Below are 24,651 nucleotides of genomic sequence, written 5' to 3'. Positions count from 1 at the left end.
TCTAAAAAGTTCATTTTTTTCTCATTAAAGTACCCCATCTTGACTGAAAAAAAACAGAAATGTAGAAATTGCTGCAAATTTCTTAAAAAGAAAAACTGAAATATCACATGGTCATAAGTATTCAGACCCTTTGCTCAGACACTCATATTTAAGTCACATGCTGTCCATTTCCTTGTGATCCTCCTTGAGATGGTTCTACTCCTTCATTGGAGTCCAGCTGTGTTTAATTAAACTAATAGGACTTGATTTGGAAAGTCACACACCTGTCTATATAAGACCTCACAGCTCATAGTGCATGTCAGACCAAATGAGAATCATGAGCTCAAAGGAACTGCCCAAGGAGCTCAGAGACAGAATTGTGGCAACGCACAGATATGGCCAAGGTTACAAAAGAATTTCTGCATTACTTAAGGTTCCTAAGAGCACAGTGGCCTCCATAATCCTTAAATGGAAGAAGTTTGGGACCACCAGAAGCCTTCCTAGACCTGGCCGTCCAGCCAAACTGAGCAATCGTGGGAGAAGAGTCTTGGTGAGAGAGGTAAAGAAGAACCCCAAGATCACCGTGGCTGAGCTCCAGAGATGCAGTAGGAAAATGGGAGAAAGTTCCACAAAGTCGATTATCACTGCAGCCCTCCACCAGTCGGGCCTTTATGGCAGAGTGGCCCGACGGAAGCCTCTCCTCATTGCAAGACATATGAAAGCCCGTATAGAGTTTGCTCAAAAACACATGAAGGACTCCCAGACTATGAGAAATAAGATTCTCTGATCTGATGAGACGAAGATAGAACTTTTTGGTGATAATTCTAAGTGGTATGTGTGGAGAAAACCAGGCACTGCTCATCTCCTGCCCAATACAATCCCAACAGTGAAACATGGTGGTGGCAGCATCATGCTATGGGGGTGTTTTTCAGCTGCAGGGACAGTACAACTGGTTGCAATTGAAGGAAACATGAATGCGGCCAATTACAGAGATATCCTGGATGAAAACCTCTTCCAGAGTGCTTTGGACCTCAGACTTGGCCAAAGGTTTACCTTCCAACAAGACAATGACCCTAAGCTCACAGCTAAAATAACAAAGGAGTGGCTTCAGAACAACTCTGTGACCATTCTTGGCTGGCCCAGCCAGAGCTGTGACCTAAACCCAATTGAGCATCTCTGGAGAGACCTGAAAATGGCTGTCCACCAATGTTCATCGTCCAACCTGACGGAACTTGTTGCATCATTCTCAAGAAGACTCATGGCTGTACTAGCTCAAAAGGGTGCTTCTACTCAATATTGAGCAAAGGGTCTGAGTACTTATGAGCATGTGATATTTCAGTTTTTCTTTTAATAAATTTGCAAAAATGTCTACATTTCCGTTTTTTTTCAGTCAAGATGGGGTGCAGAGTGTACTTTAATGAGAAAAAAAATGAACTTTTTAGAATTTACCAAATGGCTGCAATGAAACAAAGAGTGAAAAATTTAAAGGGGACTGAATACTTTCCGTACCCACTGTGCTCTATGGGGGAGCTGCATTATACTTTATGGGGGAGCTGTATTATACTTTATGGGGAGGCTAGATTATACTTTATGGGGAGGCTGCATTATACTTTGTGGGGGCTGCATTATACTCGGTCAAGGACTATAGGGAGTGCATTATATTATATGTACTATATGTGAGCTGCATTTTACTGTATCAAGGACTATGGGGAATGCATTATACTATATGAAGGACTATGGGGTGCATTGTACTATGGGGAGTGCATTGTACTATATGGAAGACTATAGGGGTGCATTATACAATATGGAGAACTATGGCATGCATTATACTATATTGAGGACTATGAGGAGTGCATTATACTATAGGGAGGATATGGGCTGTGGATTATACTATATGGAGGACTATGGGGAGTGCATTATACTATATTGAGGACTATGGGGAGTGCATTATACTATAGGGAGGATATGGGATGTGCATTATACTATATGGAGGACTTTGGGGAGTGCATTATACAATGTGGAGGACTATGGGATGCATTATACTATATTGAGGACTATGGGGAGTGCATTATACTATAGGGAGGATATGGGCTGTGCATTATACTATATGGAGGACTATGGGAGTGCATTATACAATGTGGAGGTCTATGGGATGCATTATACTATATTGAGGACTATGGGGAGTGCATTATACTATAGGGAGGATATGGACTGTGGATTATACTATATGGAGGACTATGGGGAGTGCATTATACTGTATAGAGGACTATGGGGAGTGCATTATACTATATTGAGGACTATGGGGAGTGCATTATACTATAGGGAGGATATGGGCTGTGCATTATGCTATATGGAGAACTATGGGAGTGCATTATACAATGTGGAGGACTATGGGATGCAGTATACTATATTGAGGACTATGGGGAGTGCATTATACTATATGGAGGACTATGGGTAGTGCATTATCCTGTATGGAGGTCTATAGGGAGTGCATTATGCTGTATTGGAGGACTATGGGGTGCTTTATACTGTATTGGAGGACTATTGGGTGCATTATACTGTATTGGAGAACTATGGGGTGCATTATACTGTATTGGAGGACTATGGGGTGCATTATACTGTATGCTGGACTATGAGGTTTGCATTATAGTATATGGAGGACTATGGGGAGTTATAGTGTATATGGAGGACTATGGGGAGTGCATTATACTATATGGAGGACTATGGGGAGTTATTGTACTACATGGAGGACTATGGGGTGCATTATACTGTATTGGAGGACTATGGGGTGCATTATACTGTATGCTGGACTATGAGGTTTGCATTTTACTATATGGAGGACTATGGGGAGTTATTATACTACATGGAGGATTATGCAGAGTGTATTATACTACATGGAGGACTATGGGGCATATTATACTATATGGAGGACTATGGGGCACATTGTACAATATGGAGGACTATGGGATGTATTATACTGAACAAGCAAAATGCTGCCTACTCATCGAATGATTCTATTGTTTATTTATGCTGGAACAAAAATCATTGTTCTCACCAGCACATCACCCCGTGAAAACTGCAGATATGCTGCTGATAACATGATATGTATGGGGACAGATTGATCTATTAGTGATTGTTCTGTCCCCATCATTCTTCCTCAGCCGGTGTTAAGAGGCCGGGCAACAAGCGCCGAATTACTTAGATATTGTTGATCACGCTCGTTTAGTGGTCTGAACTCAGTGCATGTAAATACAGCCGAAATGTTTCTGTGTGATGGTGCAATATGTTAGAATTTGGGCCCCACTTTAAACTTTTGCCCAGGGCCCCACTTTGTCAAAACCGGCCCTGATCGTGTCCAACCCCCTGCTCAGTGCAGGATTCACTATTCCATCTCAGACAGATGTCTGTCCAGCCTCTGTTTGAAGACTTCCATTGAAGGAGAACTCACCACCTCTCGTGGCCGCCTCTTCCACTTATTGATCACCCTCACTGTCAAAAGTGTCTTCTCCCTTTTTAGTTTCATTCCATTGCTTCTCGTGTTTCCATGTGCAAATGAGAATAAGGATGATCCCTCTACACTGTGACATCCCTTCAGATATTTGTAGACAGCTATTAAAGGGGTCGTCCACTACTAGGACAACTCCTTCTTGAACTAAATGTTTGGCCCCAATGAAGTAAAAGAACCTATACTCTCCTCCGGCGCTGGCGCCATTCCAGCTGTGTCAGCACTCGCTGTCCCTGGACTGTGATGTGGTGGAATGACACATGGTGCCTGGCGCCCAATCAGCGCTGGCGTCACTGTCCTCACCTCCTGTCAAATTGAACATGAACAGGAAGTCCGAGATCAGCTGCAGCCCTGTCTTCCTCTTCATGTTCAATTTGTCCGAAGCCGGGGACAGTTACACCAGCGCTGATTGGGTGGCGGGCACCACGTGTCATTCCACCTCATCACAGCCCTGGGACTGCAAGTGCTGATGCCGCTGGAATTGCTCCAGCATCCAAGGTGAGTATATATTTTTTTAATATGTCTTTTTTAAAATGTGGTGCCCAGAACTGGACACAGTATTGCAGATGAGGTCTGACCAAGGAGGCGTAAAGGGGGGATAATTACGTCACGCGATATAGACTCTATGCTTCTTTTATAACATCCCAAATCTGTTTGCCTTTTTTGCTGCTGCATCACACTGTTGACTCATGTGCAGTCTGTGATCTATTAGTATACCCAAGTCTTTTTCACACATGCTGTTGCTTAGTTCTATTCCTCCCATACTCCCAGATGTAATTTTCGTTTTTCGTGCCCAGATGTAGAATCTTGCATTTCTCCCTGTTAAATCTCATTCTATTAGTCGCTGCCCATTATTCAAGCTTATCTAGATCCTTCTGAATCCTCTGTCTTCTCTAGTGTTGGCTATCCCTCCTAGCTTTGCATAGTCTGCAAATTTGATTAGTTTACCTTCAGTTCCCTTATCTAGATCATTTATAAAAATGTTGAACACCACTGGGGCCAGGACAGAGCCTTGTGTACCCCACTTGAAACACTCTTCCAATTGGATGTGCACCATTTATTGCCACTCTTTGAGTACGATCACTGAGCCAATGATCAGAAAGTCCTGATATTGCTACATAGGTAGGTTCTGTCTCTCAGAAGTCATGGTTACTAAAAAGGAAAAACAAATTGGCCCATCATGAAGGCCAGGACTGACTTTGCCAGTAAGGGGTTGAGCCACTCAATATTTGAATGTATACTCTAGCGCATGGCAAGAATATGGGAAGATTTATCCTCTATTTTTCGATGTTCCTTGAGGTTTTTTGCTATTGATCATTAGGGTATGAGCATGGGATGTATCTTACTTCAATGGACAGTTGCAATAAATCTGCCATGTGTGAATTGGTGATCCAATCTTTCGTGATCGTGAAGTTCCGACCTGCAGATCAGCACAAGAAGCTTTTTGGACCTTTCATTATTCCCGTGGGCACGGCGCCTCAGTGATACGAGTGGTTTAGCTTGGTACTGCAGCTCGTCCCGTTCACATTACAAGTCGCTTACAGCCTCAGTTGAGTCTCTTGAACTGCAATTAACGGCACAGACTCTGCTGTATGTTCCAGTCTTCCTACAGTAATATGTCATTTATCTTCTGCTTTTGTAAAACATGGAAGAGATGGTCCCAGAAGGCTCCTTGTTGTTGAAATATGTCCTTTTTAATGGCCGTCTTATTCATGCCGTTGGATGATGATTGCGGCGCCCTGTTAAAGTGAGGTTAATGCCTCCTGTGTTTGCAGTGCTTGTCCACAGATGTAAGACTTCTAAGGTAGCGCACAATTTGCTCCGAACCAAACGAGGACCCGGCATAACTGCCTCTCTCATGATTAACGGCAGCGTTTCTGTATTTTCCTTCTATAAATATAGCTGTCCAAACACATAGGGCTGAAGTATTCTGGGCATTCCCCGATCAGTGCGGCGGTAAATTCTCCCCTGCTTCTGAGACGCTGCTTCAGCTCAAGTTGGAACAAGAAGCATTTTCCTGTCGTTAGCAATATGTGTCAGGCTTTCTGGTGGCACATTCATATTTATTTCCCTTTTTTTTCCCCCTCTCTTCAGTAGAATATTGTTTTCCTGCTCCTGGCAGACGCTGTGTATGATTGATATGTATATCTGAGTTTAAGGCACACTTGTTTTCCAGCGATCAAAAAAATGAACAGGTTCTCAAATGGCAATTTATCTACGGAGATGACGGAGCCTCATTTACTACACTGTATTTTCATGTGTCCACTTTTAGTATTTATTGGTTTAATGACTGTTGAACGCTCTGAAGTTTTTTTGTTGGGGTGCGCTGACCATGCGTGAGCTTCTGGCTGGGTCAAATGACCACTCTTAATGCGAGGCGGCTCCCCAATTGACCAGTCTGTTGTCGTACGTTGTTAGTGAGGATGAAAATAATCTGCTTTCCTGACTTCTCCAAGCAATGAACCACTGCTTATTTGTCCAAAGGAGTCACAAGGGAGGTCTCCTTGGCCCCTCTTAGCTGCTTGGCCTCTTGGCAAGATCGTAAGACTCTTGTACCATCTACTTGACAAGACATCCATCTTGGTACAGTCTCTATAATTCCCAAAGATAGAAATGCGGAAAAGAGCTGGCAACAGGATGGACGTGGTAGAGAGGAGCAGGAGGCAGGACGTAGATATTAGAAAATCTTTTCGCAATTCCATTTTGGCATAGACATGTAGAGGATCGAAGCTCATAGACTTCTTGTTCTGATCTGAAAGAGTGAAGTCCAATCCTTACTTTTACGATTCTCATACAAAAGTAAACATCTAAAGGTTTCTTCAGAGAGTACAGATGATCACTCAGGGACCAGGACTCTGTGTCATCATCTTATTTTAGGAGGCTTTCTAGAGTTACAATATTGATAACCTATCCTTGGGATAGGCGATCAATATCAGATCGGTGGCAGTCTAACACATAGTCTCCATCGATCACCTGTTTCCAGTTCCGGCCGCCAGATGTAAACGGTGAGCCAGAATGGTACAGCTCCATATACTGTGTAGTAGCTGCTCCCTACTCATTTGTTAAAATAAAAAAAATAAAAAATAAAATAAAATAAATAGAGTTACCAAAGAGGACACCCTTTAGATAAACCATGAAACCTCCCATCATTTCTGGCCTCAACACATATCCTAGATTGTCAAGGCCTCAAAAATAAGTGGACAAACCCCTTTAATAGATTTACTAAAGAGGACACGCTTTAGATAACCCATGAGACCTTCCCTATGACCTCTACACATTTTCTAGACTGTCAAGGCAACCACGATCATCTGGTAATTGAACTGGAACACATAAGACATACATTAAAGCTTACCTGTTGTTTCAGGTAGCTTTTCAGAATAGGGTGGGTGTTGTATGTGTACATGAGGAATAACCCTATTTCTGACCATTATGGCCTATATCCTGCACATTTCACCAGTGTTACCTTCAGCAGCTTCTGTCTGTAATTTTCAGTTCTCTCTGAGCTAGTGTGTGGACACTAGCTGCTATGATGCCTTCCATAAACAGCACACACAGATGGATTCCTGCTCTTTCTTACTTTTTTTTTATAGTGCACAGACAGAAGCAGCAGCATGGAAAACATTATACAGTAGTATTGAGCTGTGTGGCTGTGAATCCATCACTGAAGTGAGATACAACAGTTGCTAGAAGCTGTAGTTGAGTCCCAATGTCTGCTTGTCCCTCTCCTCCACTTTTTTCCCATAGAGTATAATAGGAGGTGTAACCTGATTCCTCACTGTACTGGCAGTCGGTCTTGCTTTGAAAAAAACGCTAGCTCAGCCTTCTTGCTCAGAGTGGACCATGAGTTCAGGAGGAGGTGAAGAAGTGGCTCATAAGTGGAGATAGAAGCATATTTATCTGATCAGATATTAGTGTTTCATATATTCGCCTGTACTATTGATTTGTGCAGAGTTTGTTGAATTGACAGTGACTATTCAAAAAAAACATATCATTCATCACTGAGATAAATTCCCAAGTAAATAAATGAATTTGTGCTTTGTTTTGCAGACTGATGCACAGTATGCGACCACAGTGGCTGACAACATAAAAAGCCTGTAAGTTTTTGGGATTTCTTTTTTCTTCTTTTTGTTATTTTCGGCAAATACACGTTTCTTCTCAATGCAAACATATAGACAGTGAAATATAACAGCAAGAGTGTAGTTTTCAGGGGCCTGAGCCTATGAATGGGGTGAAAGCATCATTGCACACGCTTATGAGATACTTCTTTGCAATGCCCTTGAAGTGTTAGTACAGCTTTTGGGAACGTCTATGGGCAATCTTGGCACGACTCCGTCATTTTAATTTAAGCATTTTGTGCAGCACTTTTAACAGTCTAGAAGTAAAAGTCTGAATGGATTGGATGAAATAAAGCATTTTACTGGAGGAATCCTATTGGGGAGACTTAACCATATAATCTTTAGCAATAAACCTCCTTGGCAGGTGGTGAATTGAGTATTTTCACTAGGGAAAAAAATAATGGATAAAGAACAAGTTTGGAAACAGAACTAAGGTTTTAGATTTTGAAAAAGTAGTTGAAGAAAAAAAATGGCACATTGTGCGTGACCACAAGCCTTTTAGGATATGGAGTAGCACAAAACAGTCATGGACGTATTGGAAGAAGTCATTAAGGATTTCAGTTATTTTAAAAGGCTCCCCAAATTAGCTCTTGCTTGGACCCCCAGTGATTTGTAATCAAAAGCGGAATCTTTTATTCTAAATTTTCCCCCAGCGCCACCAAAGGCGAACTGAAGTGTTACATTTTAGGCACTATCCTTATAATGAATGGTCAGGTTGGGTTCCTCGGAGAATAAGACCGTTCTTGTGGCTGCCCCTACTCAGGCTTATTGATCATGGCCCTGCAGTTGAAATCCCTTTTATTACTTTAAAGTGCCCTAATAGAGTATTTGAAGATTTGTTTTTCTATGGTAGTCACCCTTATTGGCTAAAGAAGAGCAGGGCCGGACTGGGACTAAATACAGTAGTAGCCCAGGCACACAAACCTATTCAACCATATACAAAAATCACCAACTCCCGCCAACCCTAAATCATGGAAAAATAGCGGTGGTCAATGCATGCTCCAGCTGAATATGTTTGGCTGGCTATACACATTAGATGGCAACTGAATTCCAACCGCTCAGTCCTTATGTCCCAAAAATAATCTGTCTGGAGGGCAGATGGTTTCCCCATACACATTAGCTATTTGGCCGATCCCACCGAAACTGGTGGGTTGACTTTTATCCAGTGTGTATGGGGACTTTAGATATCAAAGATGGAATTGTTCTGTTTGTTTATCAGACGTTGATGTTCTGGACATTAGATGGAATAATATAGGGTCATTTTAAGAACAGCTCACCACAAATGCGTTCTTATAGGGGTTTTCTTATCTTCTATCTTCAGGAGCCCACTGATCCTATGCCTCCCAGCTTCCTGCTTAACACAGGCGGTGCGCTCCTGAAGACAACAGTTCAGACCAGCGGTATTGAAGAGCAAGTGGTCGGATCTAAGCGCTCTCCAATGTAGCTAGCAATGGCAGCTTTGCTTTACAGCATCAGAGGACAGCAGGGGCACTGAAGCTGGCTTGGTCCAGCAATCTAAGCAGCACTTTCAAGCTCTATAGCAATGAGCTTCCAAGTGCAGCACTCTCTGCTCAGATAGACTGCAGTCCTACCTGGTTAACTTGTTGACCAGCAGTGAGCTACAGAATTAAAAATTCCTCTGTTCTTGAGAATAGAGAGGATTTTCAATAAAAGGTAAATTGCAAAGTTGCTGTTTTTTTACACTTTTACTTTGTACCCATAATTTCAGTGCTGATTGTGTACGCCCACCAAGGCCTCATTCAGACATCCGGTTTTCTCACTTACAAGAAAAATGGACGAGTGTGGTCAGAGTGTGGTCAGAGTGTGGTCAGAGTGTGGTCAGAGTGTGGTCAGAGTGTGGTCAGAGTGTGGTCAGAGTGTGGTCAGAGTGTGGTCAGAGTGTGATCTCCTGTTTTTTTCCACTATTTTGCAACATGGGAACACAACCTAACTCTTTGCAATGGACCCTTTCACATGACTGACATGGTTTTTCGAAAAAAAAACTTTGTTTCATAGTTTGTAAGGTTGAAAAAATACTTAAGTCCATTGAGCGTAACCCGTAGCATAACATGTTGATCCAGAGGAAGGCAAAACCCCAATGGGGCAGACACTTATCACTCCATACGGCAATCAGACTAGTTCCCTGGGTCAACACCCCATCACAGAGTCTAGTACCCATAACCTGTAAAATTATATTGGTAACCTCTTCACGCTGCGGCCAAATTCTACTTTTTTTTTTTTTTCCGTTTTTCTCTCCCCTTCTTCCAAGAGCCATAACTTCTTTATTTTCCCATCCACATAACCGTATGAGGGTTGGTTTATTGCTGGACAAGTTGTTCTTTTGAATTACTCCATTCATTTTATCATGTGATGCACTAGAAAGCGGTAAAAAATTCCAAGTGTGTTGAAATGGGAAAAAAGTGCAATTCCACAATAATTTTTTTATTTACCATGTTCACTATATGGTAAAACTGACTAGCAATATGATTCTCCAGGTCAGCACGATTACGCAGATGCCAAACATGTATATATTTTTTTTTATTAAGTGGTGAAAAAAATTCCGAAATTTGTAAAAAAAAGAAAAAAATTTTTTTTGCTTGTCACCATTTTCCGAGACCTGTAATATTTTCAATTTTCGAAATATTGGGCTGTGTGAGGGCTTAATTTATTTTATATTTCGCTAGATCGGACTTTTACGAATCCAGCCATATCAAATATGTGTACTTTTTTTTTTTTACTGTTTTATTTTTAATAGGGGAAAAAAGGGGATTTGAACTTTTTGTATTTTTTTTTTAAATTTTTTTCATATTTTTAAAAACATTTTTTTTTCAATTTAACTGTATTTGTTAGTCCCTTTAGGGGGACTTGAAGCTGCGATCATCTGATAGGTTGTACTATACATGGTGTATCAGCATTGCTATGTATAGTGAAAATCACAATCTTCTATTAACGCAAGCTAAATGCCGGCTTTCACAGGAAAATCATCATGACAAGCACAGAGGTCTTCAGCAGACCCCAGCTGTTAGGGCAACCCATTGGCGCCCTGCGATCACGTCACAAGCACGCCAATGGGGCTTGCGGAATGACGCCCCCCCCCCCGCCGGCACGTGTTAAGTGCCACTGTCAGAGATGGACAGCGGTATTTAACAGGTTAAATGTTATGGCACCTGCGACTGTTAGAGGCAGATGATGAGAAAGATGTGGTTTCAGCTTGCGAGCCCACATCAAAGTCAGGGACATGACATATGACATAAGTGTACGTCATATGTCATGAATGGGTTAAAGAAAGGCATCCAGGCCCTTCTTTAATTTTATTTTAGATTCAACCATTACAATATCATGAGGCAGAGAGTTCCATAGTCTCACTGCTGTTACTGTAAAGAATCTGTGATTATGATTAAACCTCCTTTCCTCTACGTAGAGGATGCCCCCTTGTTATCGTTGCAGACCTAGGTGTGAAAAGATCAACAGAAACATCTCTGTACTGTCCCCTGATATATTTGTAAATTGTAATAAAATCGCGCCTAAGCCTTCATTTTTCCAAGCTGAGTAACCCCAAGTTGGATAACCAGTCTTGGTATTGCAGTCACCCATTGGTCGCTCTTCTCTGCACCCGCTCTAGTTCAACTATGTCCTTCTTATACACCGGAGACCATAATTGTACACAGTATTCTAAGTGTGGCCGCACTAGTGACTTGTATAGAGAAAAAACTATGTTCTCTTCATGAGCATCTATGCCTCTTTTAATGCATCCCATGTTTTATTAGTCTTGGCAGCAGCTGCCTGGTCACTAAAGTTGACTTTGCAGTCCACCCATACACCCAAGTCTTTTTCAGTGACAATATTACCCAGTGTTTTCCAATTTAGTACACAATTATACATTTTATTTCTTCTGTCTAAGTGCATGACCTTTCATTTATCTCCATTAAACTTCAATTGTCATTTCTCAGCCCAAGCCTCCAGCTTATATAAAGCTGTGTAACATTAAATTATCCTCCTCTGTGTTGATTACCTTGAATAATTAATATCAGCTGCAAATATTGAAGTTTTACTCTGTATGCCCTCTACAAGGTCATTAATAAATGTCAAAAAGAAGAGGGCCCAATACTGACCTCTGTGGTACTCAACTGTTAACTATGACTCAAAGTGGCATGAATTGCATTATAGACACTAGTTGACATTGTGTAATAAGACTTTTGACCTATACAACTATTTGTTAAGTAGTATGAACCCTTGTAAAAGCGCCCATAGCAAACCATGACACTGCTAGGTTAGACAAAAAAGCCTGGCTTTTTGTATACACTGGAGTCTAGACTACAGCTCCTACCCTGAGGAGGATGAGGACACTGAAACCAACCAGACCTGGACCACAGAAGGGACCATTATTCCAGAATTCAGCTCTAATATAGTCTATTGTGGTCTCTGAGCTGGAACTCACTGACTCACTCAGTAGCCAAATGTGTTGCAGCTCGCCTCGAGAGATGGCTGGGCTCAAGCTGTCTGCTGAGTGTCCGGCTCCTCACACTGGCTGTCGGAACAGCGGGTGCAGGTGAAGAAAAGAAGTCAACAATTGCAGCCAGACAGCGAGTGAGATGCCTAGATAGAGCACAAGCTTCTCCCACATAGAAAGTCCTGATCGCCAGTGCCAAATTTAGTAAGGTCTTGTGTGCACCGCCTCGTGCAGAAAGTAACTGCTTCTAGTTGTACTGTTTCTACTACTACTGTGATTGGGCAGGCGACACATCTGGAATCTGCCTGGCTGGGCCTGAAGAGGAGTATCTTAAGCATGAGATCCCTCTGTATGATGTCCATATGTCCCAGTAGGAATTACATTCAGGGGTTTTCCATTTGGGAAAAATTGTTAAAAGATTCAAAGCCGTATCACTAAGTGTGCCTATCGAAACGCATCCGAATGGCAGATGGGCCTGTCCGAATCTTCTGGAAGGGGTACTCGACTATAAGGGTCCACTGCGCTGTGTGTGCTGTTAGGTGAAGGTCCAAGTTGAACACAAACAATAGAACTGCATGTAAACTAAATCTTCTACAGAAGGAAGAAAATGGTCTCTATTGTTCCCGCTATAAGTAGCTAACCTTTTAAGTCATTGTCTGACTTGTAGAGTTGAGCAATGAAATTCGCAGGACCTTGGTCCAAAGATCATGTTGGTAGTCTGTGGCTGCCAAATGAGAACCTTGTGAACGTCCTTTACCGGCTGGCACCTCTTCTGCTTAGTGGGCCTGATGCAATGTCCTCTAAGCACTTGGCTTTGGCAGGACATGAAATGTGAAATCATTGATTCGTTACTAAATCCAAGGTCACCATTTTTGGTGTCACTTTGCCTTTTTTTATGTTCTTTTGTATTGTAAATTTTTATGCAATGGTTAGTTTTACACTCTTACATCACATTTATATTGTTTTAGGAAATCTAGTATAGTGAATTAAAATGTGTAGTATCTAAATGGATGGGCAATATACTAAGGGTAGAGCCTGCTCGAGATGGCACATCGGATTTGTGTAGGGCATTGTATTTTTGCACTTAGCAATCAAGATAAGTCCCCCATCTGTAAAATAAAAAGCCTAACAGCCCTCTTGAAACTCCAACATAAGTGGAAAAAGGACTCTCCATATGCCCAAGGCCCCTTTTCAGAGGGGTGAAAAATAAAGCATGTGATGTGACGGGCAGTTCCTGCCAACACGCCACATAATGGATGGTTATCAGAGGATAATGGGCTTCTTGTAATGGGTTCATTGTGTAGTGCCGGCTGCTGAAATTTCCAGAAGTTATCTAAGAATGTGCTTTGTTCCCAGTGCATTGATTTCTCTTTACTTCTGTTGTGATGGACAGGACATCAGTAAGCCAGTGCTTTACACTCACCCCATAGGTAGCTCCAGCTATTATCCTTCAGACCTAGGCGGTTTCATTGTACACATGACGGTAGATTTTGTCTATTTTATAAGCTATGTTCAGTCTTATGGTTTCACCTAAATGCATCTAAATAATTAAAATCCCATAAAGCGCACCGCCATCCTACGACTAAAAAGTGGCTATACGTTTCTCATGTGTAGTCGCCCGGCCTGGTGCCTCCTCTACTCAGATCAGTGTTCCTTACTTTCTGCCTCCATTTATGGTGGCCGGGTTTCATAGAGAAACCCCTCCTGTGATGGCGGATAGGAAAGGCAGGGGAGGTGCAGTTTAGACATATAGCGCTTGCTCTCAGAGCTTTACCTCCAGTGTGCCCTTTTTACCCTATAGCTATTAGTGTCTGATGGAGGTCCAGATATAGTGATCCAAACATCACACCATTATATTTTTGGAATTGCCATAAAATAAAATCTGAACTATTATCCTCACCATGGAGTGACAACTACCTTATTTTTTTATACTGAGAAATAGTCACTTTTCAGTCCCAGGGTTGAGGTTCTTTTTAAGAAATAAAAATGTATATTCTAGCGTCAAATCTATCCTCCTGTCAGAATGATTGACGCAATATAAATGTATTTTGACATTTTTCTGCATCATAATATGCCAGCCTTATTGCTGGTACATGTATGATGCCCATAAAAAGTATTCATGCTCATCGTATCGTGAAATAACATGAGTCACAATGGATCATAACTGAATACAGAACTATTCAGCTCCCACAAGTTAGTATATTGTGCCAATTAGGGCCTTGATTAGATTGGACCGATTGGATTGGTCTGTATGATCTGTGAGCATTTGGGCACTGCAGTCTTCACCCATTGTTCATTGCAGCACTGTTCACATATCATGGGAGCAGTGATGGAGCTGCGTCAGTGGTTAGTGCTCACTGCATGATGTACTGTAAGGACGCTGCTGAACGGCCGTATAAATCGCACCGCAATGCTTGGACTGGCCGCGGCTCTCCTAACGCGAGCCTGACAGCTATATAGAAATACATGACGCTCTCACGGTCAGGAGAGCCACTGGCCAGTCCATGCATTGTGGTCCGATCTCTGTCCAATTTATGCAGCTGTCTGATTGCACTGTTATATTTAGGCTGCTCTTGTGTATTTTTTTAATATTTTTAGGCTGCGTGCCCACGTAGCGTTTTTCATGCGTATATGCTGCGGAATTTCCGCAGCGTAAATGCTTGTGAAACGCTTGGTAATCCGCTCCCCATGGTCCCCAAGGGGATTCCGCAAGTTCTATGCCCATGCTGCGGAGTTTTCCGCAGCGTTTATGCTGCGTACAAAAATCCGCAGCATGTCCGTTAATTTTGCGTTTCCGCAAGCGGAATTACCTTGTGCAATGCATTAAAAATGCAAGGCAATTCCGCATGTGGAAAACGCGCGATAAACGCGTGCGGAATTCCGCATGCGTTTTTCCGGGAGAGGACTTGCAGAAATTGACTTGTCAATTGGTAAAGCAGTCTCCATGCAGATGGTGTCACACAGATTAGCCCCTATGAATGTGGCTAATTCGCAGGCCGACCTTCAGCATTTCAAACTGCAAATCCAATTTTCACCTGCAAATTCTAGATTGTGAATGTAACCAATTGTTGAAATTTCTGTATTTGTAGTTTTTGTATTAATCAACTGTACAATAGGTATAAAAACTAGGGAATGGCCATATCAAGGCAAGGGGAAAAACATTGTTTTTGTTCACACGTTCCAGGAGGAAGTTTGTTGCCTTTATTGTAAAGAGAGAGAAAGAAATGCTGGCTGGGTGGGAACAATTTATGCACATTGTTGGCATCTGACCCTCCATTGACATTATGAGCCACAGCTTCCACTCACTTTAAACAGTGCCTGAAATTTTAGCATGTCAGCCAAAAAGATGGGCATTTTTGCCTGAAATGTCCTCGTAAAGAACAACTTTTACTAAATTATTAATGTTAAACTGAACGAACAATATAATAGACACTGCAGGGCAGAATAAAACTTTTTTTTTTTTTGTTTTCTTTTTTTTATTTTGTCTCACTGATGTGGAGATATTAGCAAAAGTATTTGTCACCTAAATAGTAATTTTTTTTTTGTCCAAGTGGGCATTACCAGAGAAATTTCACTGGGGGCATGTACTTCTTCTTTCTGATGCTGACGCCCCCTCAATAGCTTAGAACAGGCTCAGTGTTGATAAACTGTCTGCTCTCCTCACTGCAGAGTGATGATACAGTAGGTGCTGAAGCACAGCAGACCTGAGTGTGATTAACAGCTTTCAGCTCTCATCGCTGGCAGTTAGTCAGGGGGAAGGGCAAAGTGTTGCAGAGTTAAATCTCGTTACAAACACTTTTAATAGCTCTCTTCTCATACTGCTGACAGCTCTCCAATCATAAGTAGCTAACCACATTCAAGGGAAAAAAGATCACGCACCCACTATAGCTCTGTGTGAGACATAATGACACAGTCAGCTCTCCTCCCTGCACATGTGTCGGATCACAGCAGCCCTGAGTGATTATCTGCTTTCATATCCAGCAGTCGGTGTGGGAGGAGGGGTAATACAGCAGAGTTGGCAGCACTATACTTGCTTTGGCAATGCTATTGTGTATTTAGTCCTGCCGATGAAGCTAATTTGAGAGGAGAGCTCCTAGAAGTGTTGCTAATGAGACTTGACTCCTGCAACACTGCCCCTCCTCCCCCACACTGACTGCCAAAGATTAAAGCTGTTAATCACACTCAGGTCTGCTGTGCTCCAGCACATCATCACTCTGCAGTGAGGAGAGGAGACTGTCAACACTTCTCACATTGAGCTTGTTCTCCGCTATCTTGGGGATCTCTTCTTTCCCCAGAGTGTTTCTGTCGGCTTATGATTGGTCAGCATCAGAAAGAAGTACACGCCCCCAGTGAAATCTCTCTGGTAACGCGCACTGTTTGGGTGCCAAATCTTTTCAGCGCTAATATCTCCACAACAGAAAGGCAAAAAAAAAAATGTTAAAAAAAGTTTGCGCCCATTACATTGTGTATCCAGTTCAACATGCAAACTTTGATAAAATATCCTCTTTAAATTAAATTATTATTTTTTTTATATGGGGGACTATTTTTTCCAAAGTAGTTGCTGCAGCAAAGGTGCCCGCTGGGTAGGACGTGTGAATATTTTGCGTGTGTCTGCTCTCATGAATGATCCGCACACGATATAATACCTTGATTTGCTCCATGTTTATGTACTGACCTTTTTTGTTTTTTAGGTTCCCACATGAAATCCAGTCAGGGCTTCTAGAAGTTATATCTCCCTCGCCTCATTTTTACCCAGATTTCTCACGACTAAGAGAATCTTTTGGAGACCCCAGAGAGCGTGTGAGGTAACCCAAAAAGCCTCTGTGTATTTTCTTCCTAACTGACTGTTGCCAGGAGTGAATGTGAAGCTGATCTATCCCGCTGGCACCGCCGGCACCGCCGAATGAAAGATGAGGATAATTTTGGCTTTTCTAACGTGAAGCATATTACGTATCCCTGACCTCTAATTCCGCTCCTGAGCGCGGCACAAGGCACAGAAACCGTTTTTGTGTCGCATGAAGATTACAGATGATTGCGTCCTTCTAGTGTTTAGCTCGTCACCACAAAATGTAATGTCCCCCGCTCATTGACTCTATCAGAGGTTACTAATGGACATTTGTCATAAGGCGGGAAAGCCACTGCTGCTAGTATAGTCGCTTTCTCTAAATGTCGTGCTTTACCTTTAATTAGGATCTTTTAGTAGTGACATTGATGGCTGATGTCCGTATATAATACACTGAAATAGTAAGTTTATGTCACAGTATATAAATCTATAGTAAGTCACAGTTTATACTGTGCTGTAACACTAATAGCTTGTGACCCAGTATAGAATACTATACTTTTATACTAATAGTTTATGATGCAGTATATAAAACTAATGTGACACCGTAATGCTATACTGTAATACTAATAGTCTGTGACACCGTATATAATACTATACTGTCATACTAGTAGTTTGTGACTCATTATATAACATACTGTAATACTAATAGTCTGTGACTCCGTATATAATGCTACACTGTCATACTAGTAGTCTGTGACACCGTATATAATACTATACTGTCATACTAGTAGTTTGGCACACAGTATATTGCTACCTACTGTTGCTTTTCCACGATTTACTTTTGGCACTGTTGACTGTTATCAGTTATTTTCACTCGGTTACAGTATTTGTGATGTTTGGGCTAAATCCACATTCGGTCTCATCCTAGATTCAGTCTACTACTGTTCTTCCTCATGCTTTACACTGAAGCTCTGATTGTCCATGCTGACAGCAATGTATAAGCACATCCTACCAGAATGTCAGTTTATAGGAATGCACATTTGCAGAAATTAGCATAAACTCCTGGCAAATAAATAATCGGTGAGGGACGGGTACAGTTTTGCCATCGGGAAAATTTCACAAATATCGCTGCTCTCTTCTAAAAAAAATTGCCTGCATGTTATATATTGTGTGATGGTAGTTCAGCACTATCCACTTCAATAGTTCGGAGCTGCAATACCAGATATCATACAATCTGTATTCTGCCAGCACTACAGGTGCTGGAACTCCTTTCCCCTCTTTTTCCAACATACCTGCTAAGAAAGCTAGCCTCTGTTATACCTGTATGCAGATTGGAAGACAGTTAAACAGGAGGAGAGAGACAAAGAACCTGCCCACACGCTACCTGTAATGAGCTGCAATACCAGATGTGGTGCTGTTTTTTTTTGTTTGTTTTTTTTTCATTCTGCGCAACCCCTTTTAACTTATTTACAAAAGGGGCTTTATCTGCTCTACTATCTACTATGCAGTAAAATAGTTCTAAAAAGCGCAATGTGGGTGATCTATATTCTTCTAACCTTGTGTTTTCTATTGCCCTCTACTTTCATTAAGCACTTGGCGATTCTCCTATAATAAGATGCGTGTTTTTTGCAATCATCCAGTTTTGGCATTGCTGCCGCCCAGCCTCCGTCATTTCTCCTGTTTCTGGTGCTCACTTTATTGCTTACAAGCTGCAGACATTGCGGGTCCTGCCAGCGCTGCAGGAGTCGTACCCAACCTGCGACGCGCTCTGATTAATTAGAAGTAAATAACATAATCGTTAGATTCTCGTTCCAGACACTAAATATAGAAGCTGTAATAGTCAGCAGCGCGGAAATCTCCATCAAAGTAATTATCTTACACAGTTCATCCTACCCGACTTCCCACATGAACATTAATGTAAATCATTGTTTGTTTTGCAGGTGGAGGACGAAACAAAATCTGGATTATTGCTTCTTAATGATGTATGCTCAGTCAAAGGGCACTTACTATGTGCAGGTACGTGTACACACTGTCTCACGCTGGCGACAGAGAAAACTGTTGAACAATAAAATCCCAGATCAGCCTAAGAAATTGCAAGAAAAGGATTTCACATATTCACATAACACTATATTCTGTTTTTGAAAGTTTTACACTCCTCGAATGTAATGAACAATGAAAGTCTAGTGTGTCCTTTTGAAATCTTGAAAGCAAGTCAGCAATAAATGACTGTTCAGACCAAGCACAAGCGCTCCGTGCACCACTGCTCCCCTCTTCCTTGATTGACAGATCTGTCTTTACATAGACAGAGATGGAAATCAAGTAGGTGAGAAGGTACACTGAACTGCTTAGCATTGCCAAGGATGGACTGAGTGATTGACTGCGCTTGGTTTGAACCATCATTTTGTGCTGGAAGACTCCCTTTAAAGGGGTTGCCCGGCCTTGGGGTACAAGTCTGCAGTAATTTTATGTGCGTACGCTGTGAGGATCCTCTGGCGCTGGGAGCGGGCGATCATGTGACCATAAGTCTGCACTTTGCACACTTCCAGCCACATGCCAACTAGATGTGTCCGGCCTCTCTCAATACACTTTCATTGGTGAAGGCTAGACACGTTTGGTCGGAATGTGGCTGGATTATGCAAAGCACATACTTGCTATCACATGACCGCCCACTCCCGACACCAGAGAAATCTCAAAGCATGCTGGAACTATCCTGATTATCATGCTCTGTAATCTGCCATCAACTTTTTTTGTGGACCTTTCCTTTTCATTTGTATTCTGCCAGCACTATAGGTGCTATATTTTTTGCCTCACTTCCTAGCATGCTTTGCTCTTGTGGCTCTACAGTAACTTGCCTGACCCAGAATGAAAGTCCACCCATGTTATGCCTTTATGCAGTTTTACAAACAGGAGAGAGACAAAGACCCCCTTCATTGTATTCAACTCAGTGTGTCTGCTGCTGGGGGCAGGTTACAACAGTCAGCGGGCAGCAAGTTAGAAGAAAGGCACTTAGTGGCTGCCACTTTAGGGCTGAAATTTTAAATAAAGTAATCTGCAATTTTGCTGTACATTGCATTGGCCGTCGGTTGTGTTCACACCTGTACTTGGATATTACATTGGGATTTCTGTCACTTTTGGCAGTTCTTTCAGCAATAATTGTACTTTTTAATTTAATTTGAATGAGTTTTGTACCGTAGACTCGAGATACATTTAGGCTACGTTTCCACAATGAGTATTTGGTGAGTTTTTGATGCTGTAGATTTTCTGCACCTATTATGTAAATTGGGTTACTTGCGTTTTTTCATCGCATTTTTTTTACATGATTTTTTATCGTGTTTTTGATGTTGTTTTTTTATCTATGTCATTCTTTAAATAAAGCTGCTTTGTTTTTGATACTTCCTGGTATTTGGCGCTTACAATACTTTATTAATACAGTTGTGTGCAGATTACTTGCATTTTTGGTGTGTTTCCCAACGGAAATGCACTAGAAAAGCATATGTGTTTCTTTACCTGTGGATTTTCTGCATCTAATGCCATTCTATGGGGAGAATCTGTACATAAAACTCAGTGTAGCCAAAAGAGAAATTGACGTGATGTTGCGGATCTCAAACTTGAACCGGAGGTGTTTTTACCATGGGCCGGAGACGTCTTTACATCACATACACTTTGCTGAAACTGTAAGATGCTGCATTTTTTAACACAGCAAAAATACCCAGTGTCAAAAACTCATCGCGGGCACACAGCCGTGTAGGGGCCAATTTCGATCTGCTATCAAGCACTTATTTTATACAAGTTGATCAGCGCCGTCTTAGGCTTCATTCACAAGTCCGTGTTTAAACACCAACATGAAAAAATGGTGTCATCTGTGTTTTGACCCCGTGCGTTGCCCGGTTGTCCGTTTTTACCATCAGTGTGTCACCCTCCTGTCCGTTATAATCAGTGTGGTATCCGTGTATGGTCAGTGTTTGTTTTTACCGTCAGTGTGTCCTCTTATTTCACGGATGGATTAATAAATAAATGACAAAGCTTCTCTTATACCTAGCAGCGTTGAACATGGACAGCACACGGGATGGTACATGGATGCCATCCATGTGCTGTACTTGTTTTTCACGGACCCATAGACTTGTATTGGCCCTTGACATCTGTGTTGCCGGAAAAAATGGATAAGTCTCTGTAAGTTTTTCATGGACATACGGACATGTGAGTAGCACCATAGATAGTTAAGTGTTATATCTGTAAAAAAACGGGTACAACACATACGTTCAACACGGACATGTGAATGAGCCCTTATGGGTATTTTTACACGGGCGGTCTCATGAAGTGGGAGCAGAATGTCCCCGTACAGCATCGTGTTATCGGCAGCACATTGTGCCGATTGCGATGATTTGTATGCTCGTACAAACAATCCAAGCATCTAACAAAATACACAGGCCAATAATAAGGAGCGAATATTCTTCTCAACAATCGTTCGCTAAATGCAGCCTTTGTTCTCTAAGAAATGAATTCTATTACAAGAGAACCATTTGGATATTTTTCTTAAGAGGTACTGTTCCACTTAGTAAGTGTAAGAAGTCTTATAGGGGTTTTCCCACGAACAAAAGTTCATTTTAATCAATAGATCTTGGAATAATAATAAATTTCACAATTGGATGTGTTTAAATAAAATGTTCCTGTGCTGAGATAATCTTATAAATGTGCCCCTGCTGTGTACTGTGTAATGGCTGTGTCTGACCGTGCAGGATCATGGTCTGATAATACCACGTCTCCTGGACAGGGGAGGAAGCAAAAGAGTGTACAGATATTTCAACAGGGGATTGCAGCTGATTCTTTCTTTGAAGTAAAACATTGTTTAAAAACAGGCAATGAAAAGTTTTAACTCACAAAAAGAATCAGCTGTGATCCCCTGCTGTCCTGTCTGTATACTCTTTTGCCTCCTCCTATGGCCAGGAGTTGTGGTATTATCAGACCATTTTCCTGTACGGTCAGACACAGCCATTACACAGTACACAGCAGGGGCACATTTATAAGATTATCTCAGCACAGGAACATTTTATTTAAACACATCCAATTGTGGCACTTATTATTATTCCAAGATCTATTGAGTAAAATCCACTTTCGTTCGTGGAAAAACCCCTTTAAATACAATGCTCACTGCTAAAAATATTCAAATGAACTCCCCTCCAGAAAGAAAAAAACTGTCTCTCTATTTCCGCCTATAAGTTGGTGCTCTATATTTTTGTGTCTAACCTGTTAAATAGCTTTGAAACATAACACGGATTCAGCTGATATCCCTAGTCCAAGGTTCTTTATTAGGCCAAAGATTGACGTACATGAATGTTTCCTATAGGCACTTCAGATGCAAATCTTTTTAATTACTTTGTTTATCTTTCTCCCCTGTTTTTGTACAGCGCTTTTGACCCAGCTCCTATAGGTCCAATTCCAAAGGGAATCTGGCACCAGGTTTTTGCACCTAATCTGAGAACAGCAAAACTTAAAGGCAGAACCCTTGATTCCAGTGATCTGTCATTCACTGGGCTGCTTGCTGTAGGTTTGATAAAAATCACAGTTTTATCAGCAGGAGATTATCACTAGAGGAGTAGTAAACCTGCCATGTAGTCCTCCATATTCATGAGATTTGTGTAAGCCACCTCCACCACTGATTAGTAGCTTTCTGACCATATACAGTGTATACAGAAAGCTGCCAATCAGTGGTGTGGGCGGGGTTATAAAGAGCTCAGCATTCTGAGCACTGCTAGATCTGCAATACATAAAACAGTGATTTTACCAAAATGACAGCAAGCATCCCAGCGAGTGATTCATCGCTGAAATAAGTGTCTCTGAGAGCAGCTGATCTAGAGACAAACACCTTGTGACAGATTGCCTTTTAAATGAGTTTCTGTAATGAGTGCCTTCCGCTGGTATATAATGATTGGCGGTGTAAGTACTGAGTATGATTATTGTTGCTGATCAGTGTACTTTTTATTCCCATCCTGGCAGCTGGAGGACGATATTGTGGCCAAACCCAACTATCTCAGCACAATGAAGAACTTTGCCCTCCAGCAGCCCTCCGAGGAGTGGATGATTCTTGAATTCTCTCAACTTGGCTTCATCGGTAATCATCCTATCGTTTATTTTTACAGTTTGTGACTCTTCCATTTGATGCAAATGATAGCATTTTGGCCGGCTTTATATAATATTATTGTGCGTTGTCCAATATTTTGGCCGGCACCATGGTTAAGCTTTGTGTTTTGATGTAGGAAGCCATAGCAGCTTAAACTATTCCATATCACAGGCTTCGGTATTTAACGCCATTCTATACACAGCCAGCTGCTAAGTGATACATCTATTGCTGAGACAAAGAGTGAGAAATTAATTAGTGCGTAGAAGAAATCTATCCCATAACATCAGCTGCATTCACAATGTCTTATCAAGTCTTGAACATCAAATACGCCAAGATATTGTGGATTAATGAAGCAAGTGGCCATGAAATCAGACATGATTCAGTTCAAGTTAGTAGATTGTGACATATTTAAGCCATTATATTCATTTCATTCTTTTCTTTGTTAGTAAAGGTTGTCCGGTGGGTACACCTCGTTCCAAAATTGGAATTTCCCTCTCAGACTACACCTTTGGCTCAGGCGGATAGTCAAAATAGCAAAAGAATCTGATGCATCTGGCATAGGGAAATTAAAACATCTATTTTATTATTGCTTCTTGAAAGGGAATCTGTCACCTTGTTTTTGCTTTGCCATGATGTAGGGGCAGAGATCTTGATTTTCAGTGATGTGTCACTTACTGGACTATTTGCTGGAGTTTCGATAAATGTAGTTTTATATGCTGCGGATTTAGCAGTTCTCTGAATGCTGAGCTCTGTATAGCCCCGCCCCCACACCACTGATTGGCAGCTTTCTGTGTACACTGTGCATAGGCAGAAAATTGCCAATCAGTGGCGGGAGTGGGGTCATACAGAGCTCGGCATTCAGTGAACTGTTATTGATTTTATCAACTACTGTAAGCTGCTCAGAAAGTGTCATATCACTGGAATCAGGGTCTCTGTCTGTACATTATGCTGCTCTCAGATTAGGTGGCAAAAACCTGGTGACAGATTCCCTATAAAAGGATCCTCAGTGCGCCACAACTGACAACTGAAAAGCGGTCTTAAATTTTTTGAGCATTATCCACGCTCCTACTCCTAGCACACATCATAGGAAGTGGTGTAAAATACGTGTGTACCGATGGCCATTAATTCACATTCTTATTCAGATCCTGATATCATTAAAACCATTATGTTTAAAAACAATTAACAAGAAACCTTAAAAAACCTTGCTTCACATTTGAGAACCAAACATTGTAAATAATTTGCAGGAAGAATCCAAAAACACATTCAATAATGCATGAATTCTAGCCATTAATTTAAGTTTAGGTTTAAAAAAATAAGTCTATTTTTTACTGCTGTGTCCTCAAATGTCTGAACCTTGAAAGTATAAAATTATTTAACTCGTATGGTAAACTGCATAAAGAAAAGGTAAAAGCCACAATAGATAATTTTTATTGCATTTTTGAGGACCAAAAATGATTTAAAGTCATATGTACACCAAAATGGGGTCTATCGATGGGAAATAAGAAAATATCAACTCAAACCAATTTTACATTTTTTTTTTTACACATTACTAAAAGAGTAAAAAACATTATACGAGTTTGGTAGCACCTTAATCATAGTGACCTGGAAAATCATTTTACCAGATCATTTTTGCCACACAAAGAACACCTTAAAGACAAAACTACAGAAAAACAATGGCGGAATTACATTTTTGGTTGTTCT

The 24,651-nt window shown here is 41.4% G+C and overlaps 1 protein-coding gene across 1 annotated transcript in view; it reads left to right on the top strand.

Annotated features, from left to right (window-relative positions):
- MGAT4B (alpha-1,3-mannosyl-glycoprotein 4-beta-N-acetylglucosaminyltransferase B) overlaps window positions 1-24,651 on the top strand; it is a 462,068-nt gene that overhangs the window by 233,083 nt on the left and 204,334 nt on the right. Inside the window, exons 5-8 of the mRNA XM_073649763.1 lie at window positions 7,532-7,578; window positions 16,741-16,854; window positions 18,773-18,848; window positions 22,827-22,941. Coding sequence (XP_073505864.1) covers window positions 7,532-7,578; window positions 16,741-16,854; window positions 18,773-18,848; window positions 22,827-22,941 — 352 coding nt within the window. The remainder of the gene's footprint in view (window positions 1-7,531; window positions 7,579-16,740; window positions 16,855-18,772; window positions 18,849-22,826; window positions 22,942-24,651) is intronic.

This window comes from Phyllobates terribilis, unplaced genomic scaffold (genome assembly GCF_046119375.1).
Source record: "Phyllobates terribilis strain yellow unplaced genomic scaffold, ASM4611937v1 Scaffold_10__3_contigs__length_209671492, whole genome shotgun sequence".
In the NCBI taxonomy this organism is placed as follows: domain Eukaryota; kingdom Metazoa; phylum Chordata; class Amphibia; order Anura; family Dendrobatidae; genus Phyllobates; species Phyllobates terribilis.
The sequence above is the reverse complement of the archived record's forward strand: the minus strand, read 5'-3'. Positions and strand labels throughout refer to the sequence as shown.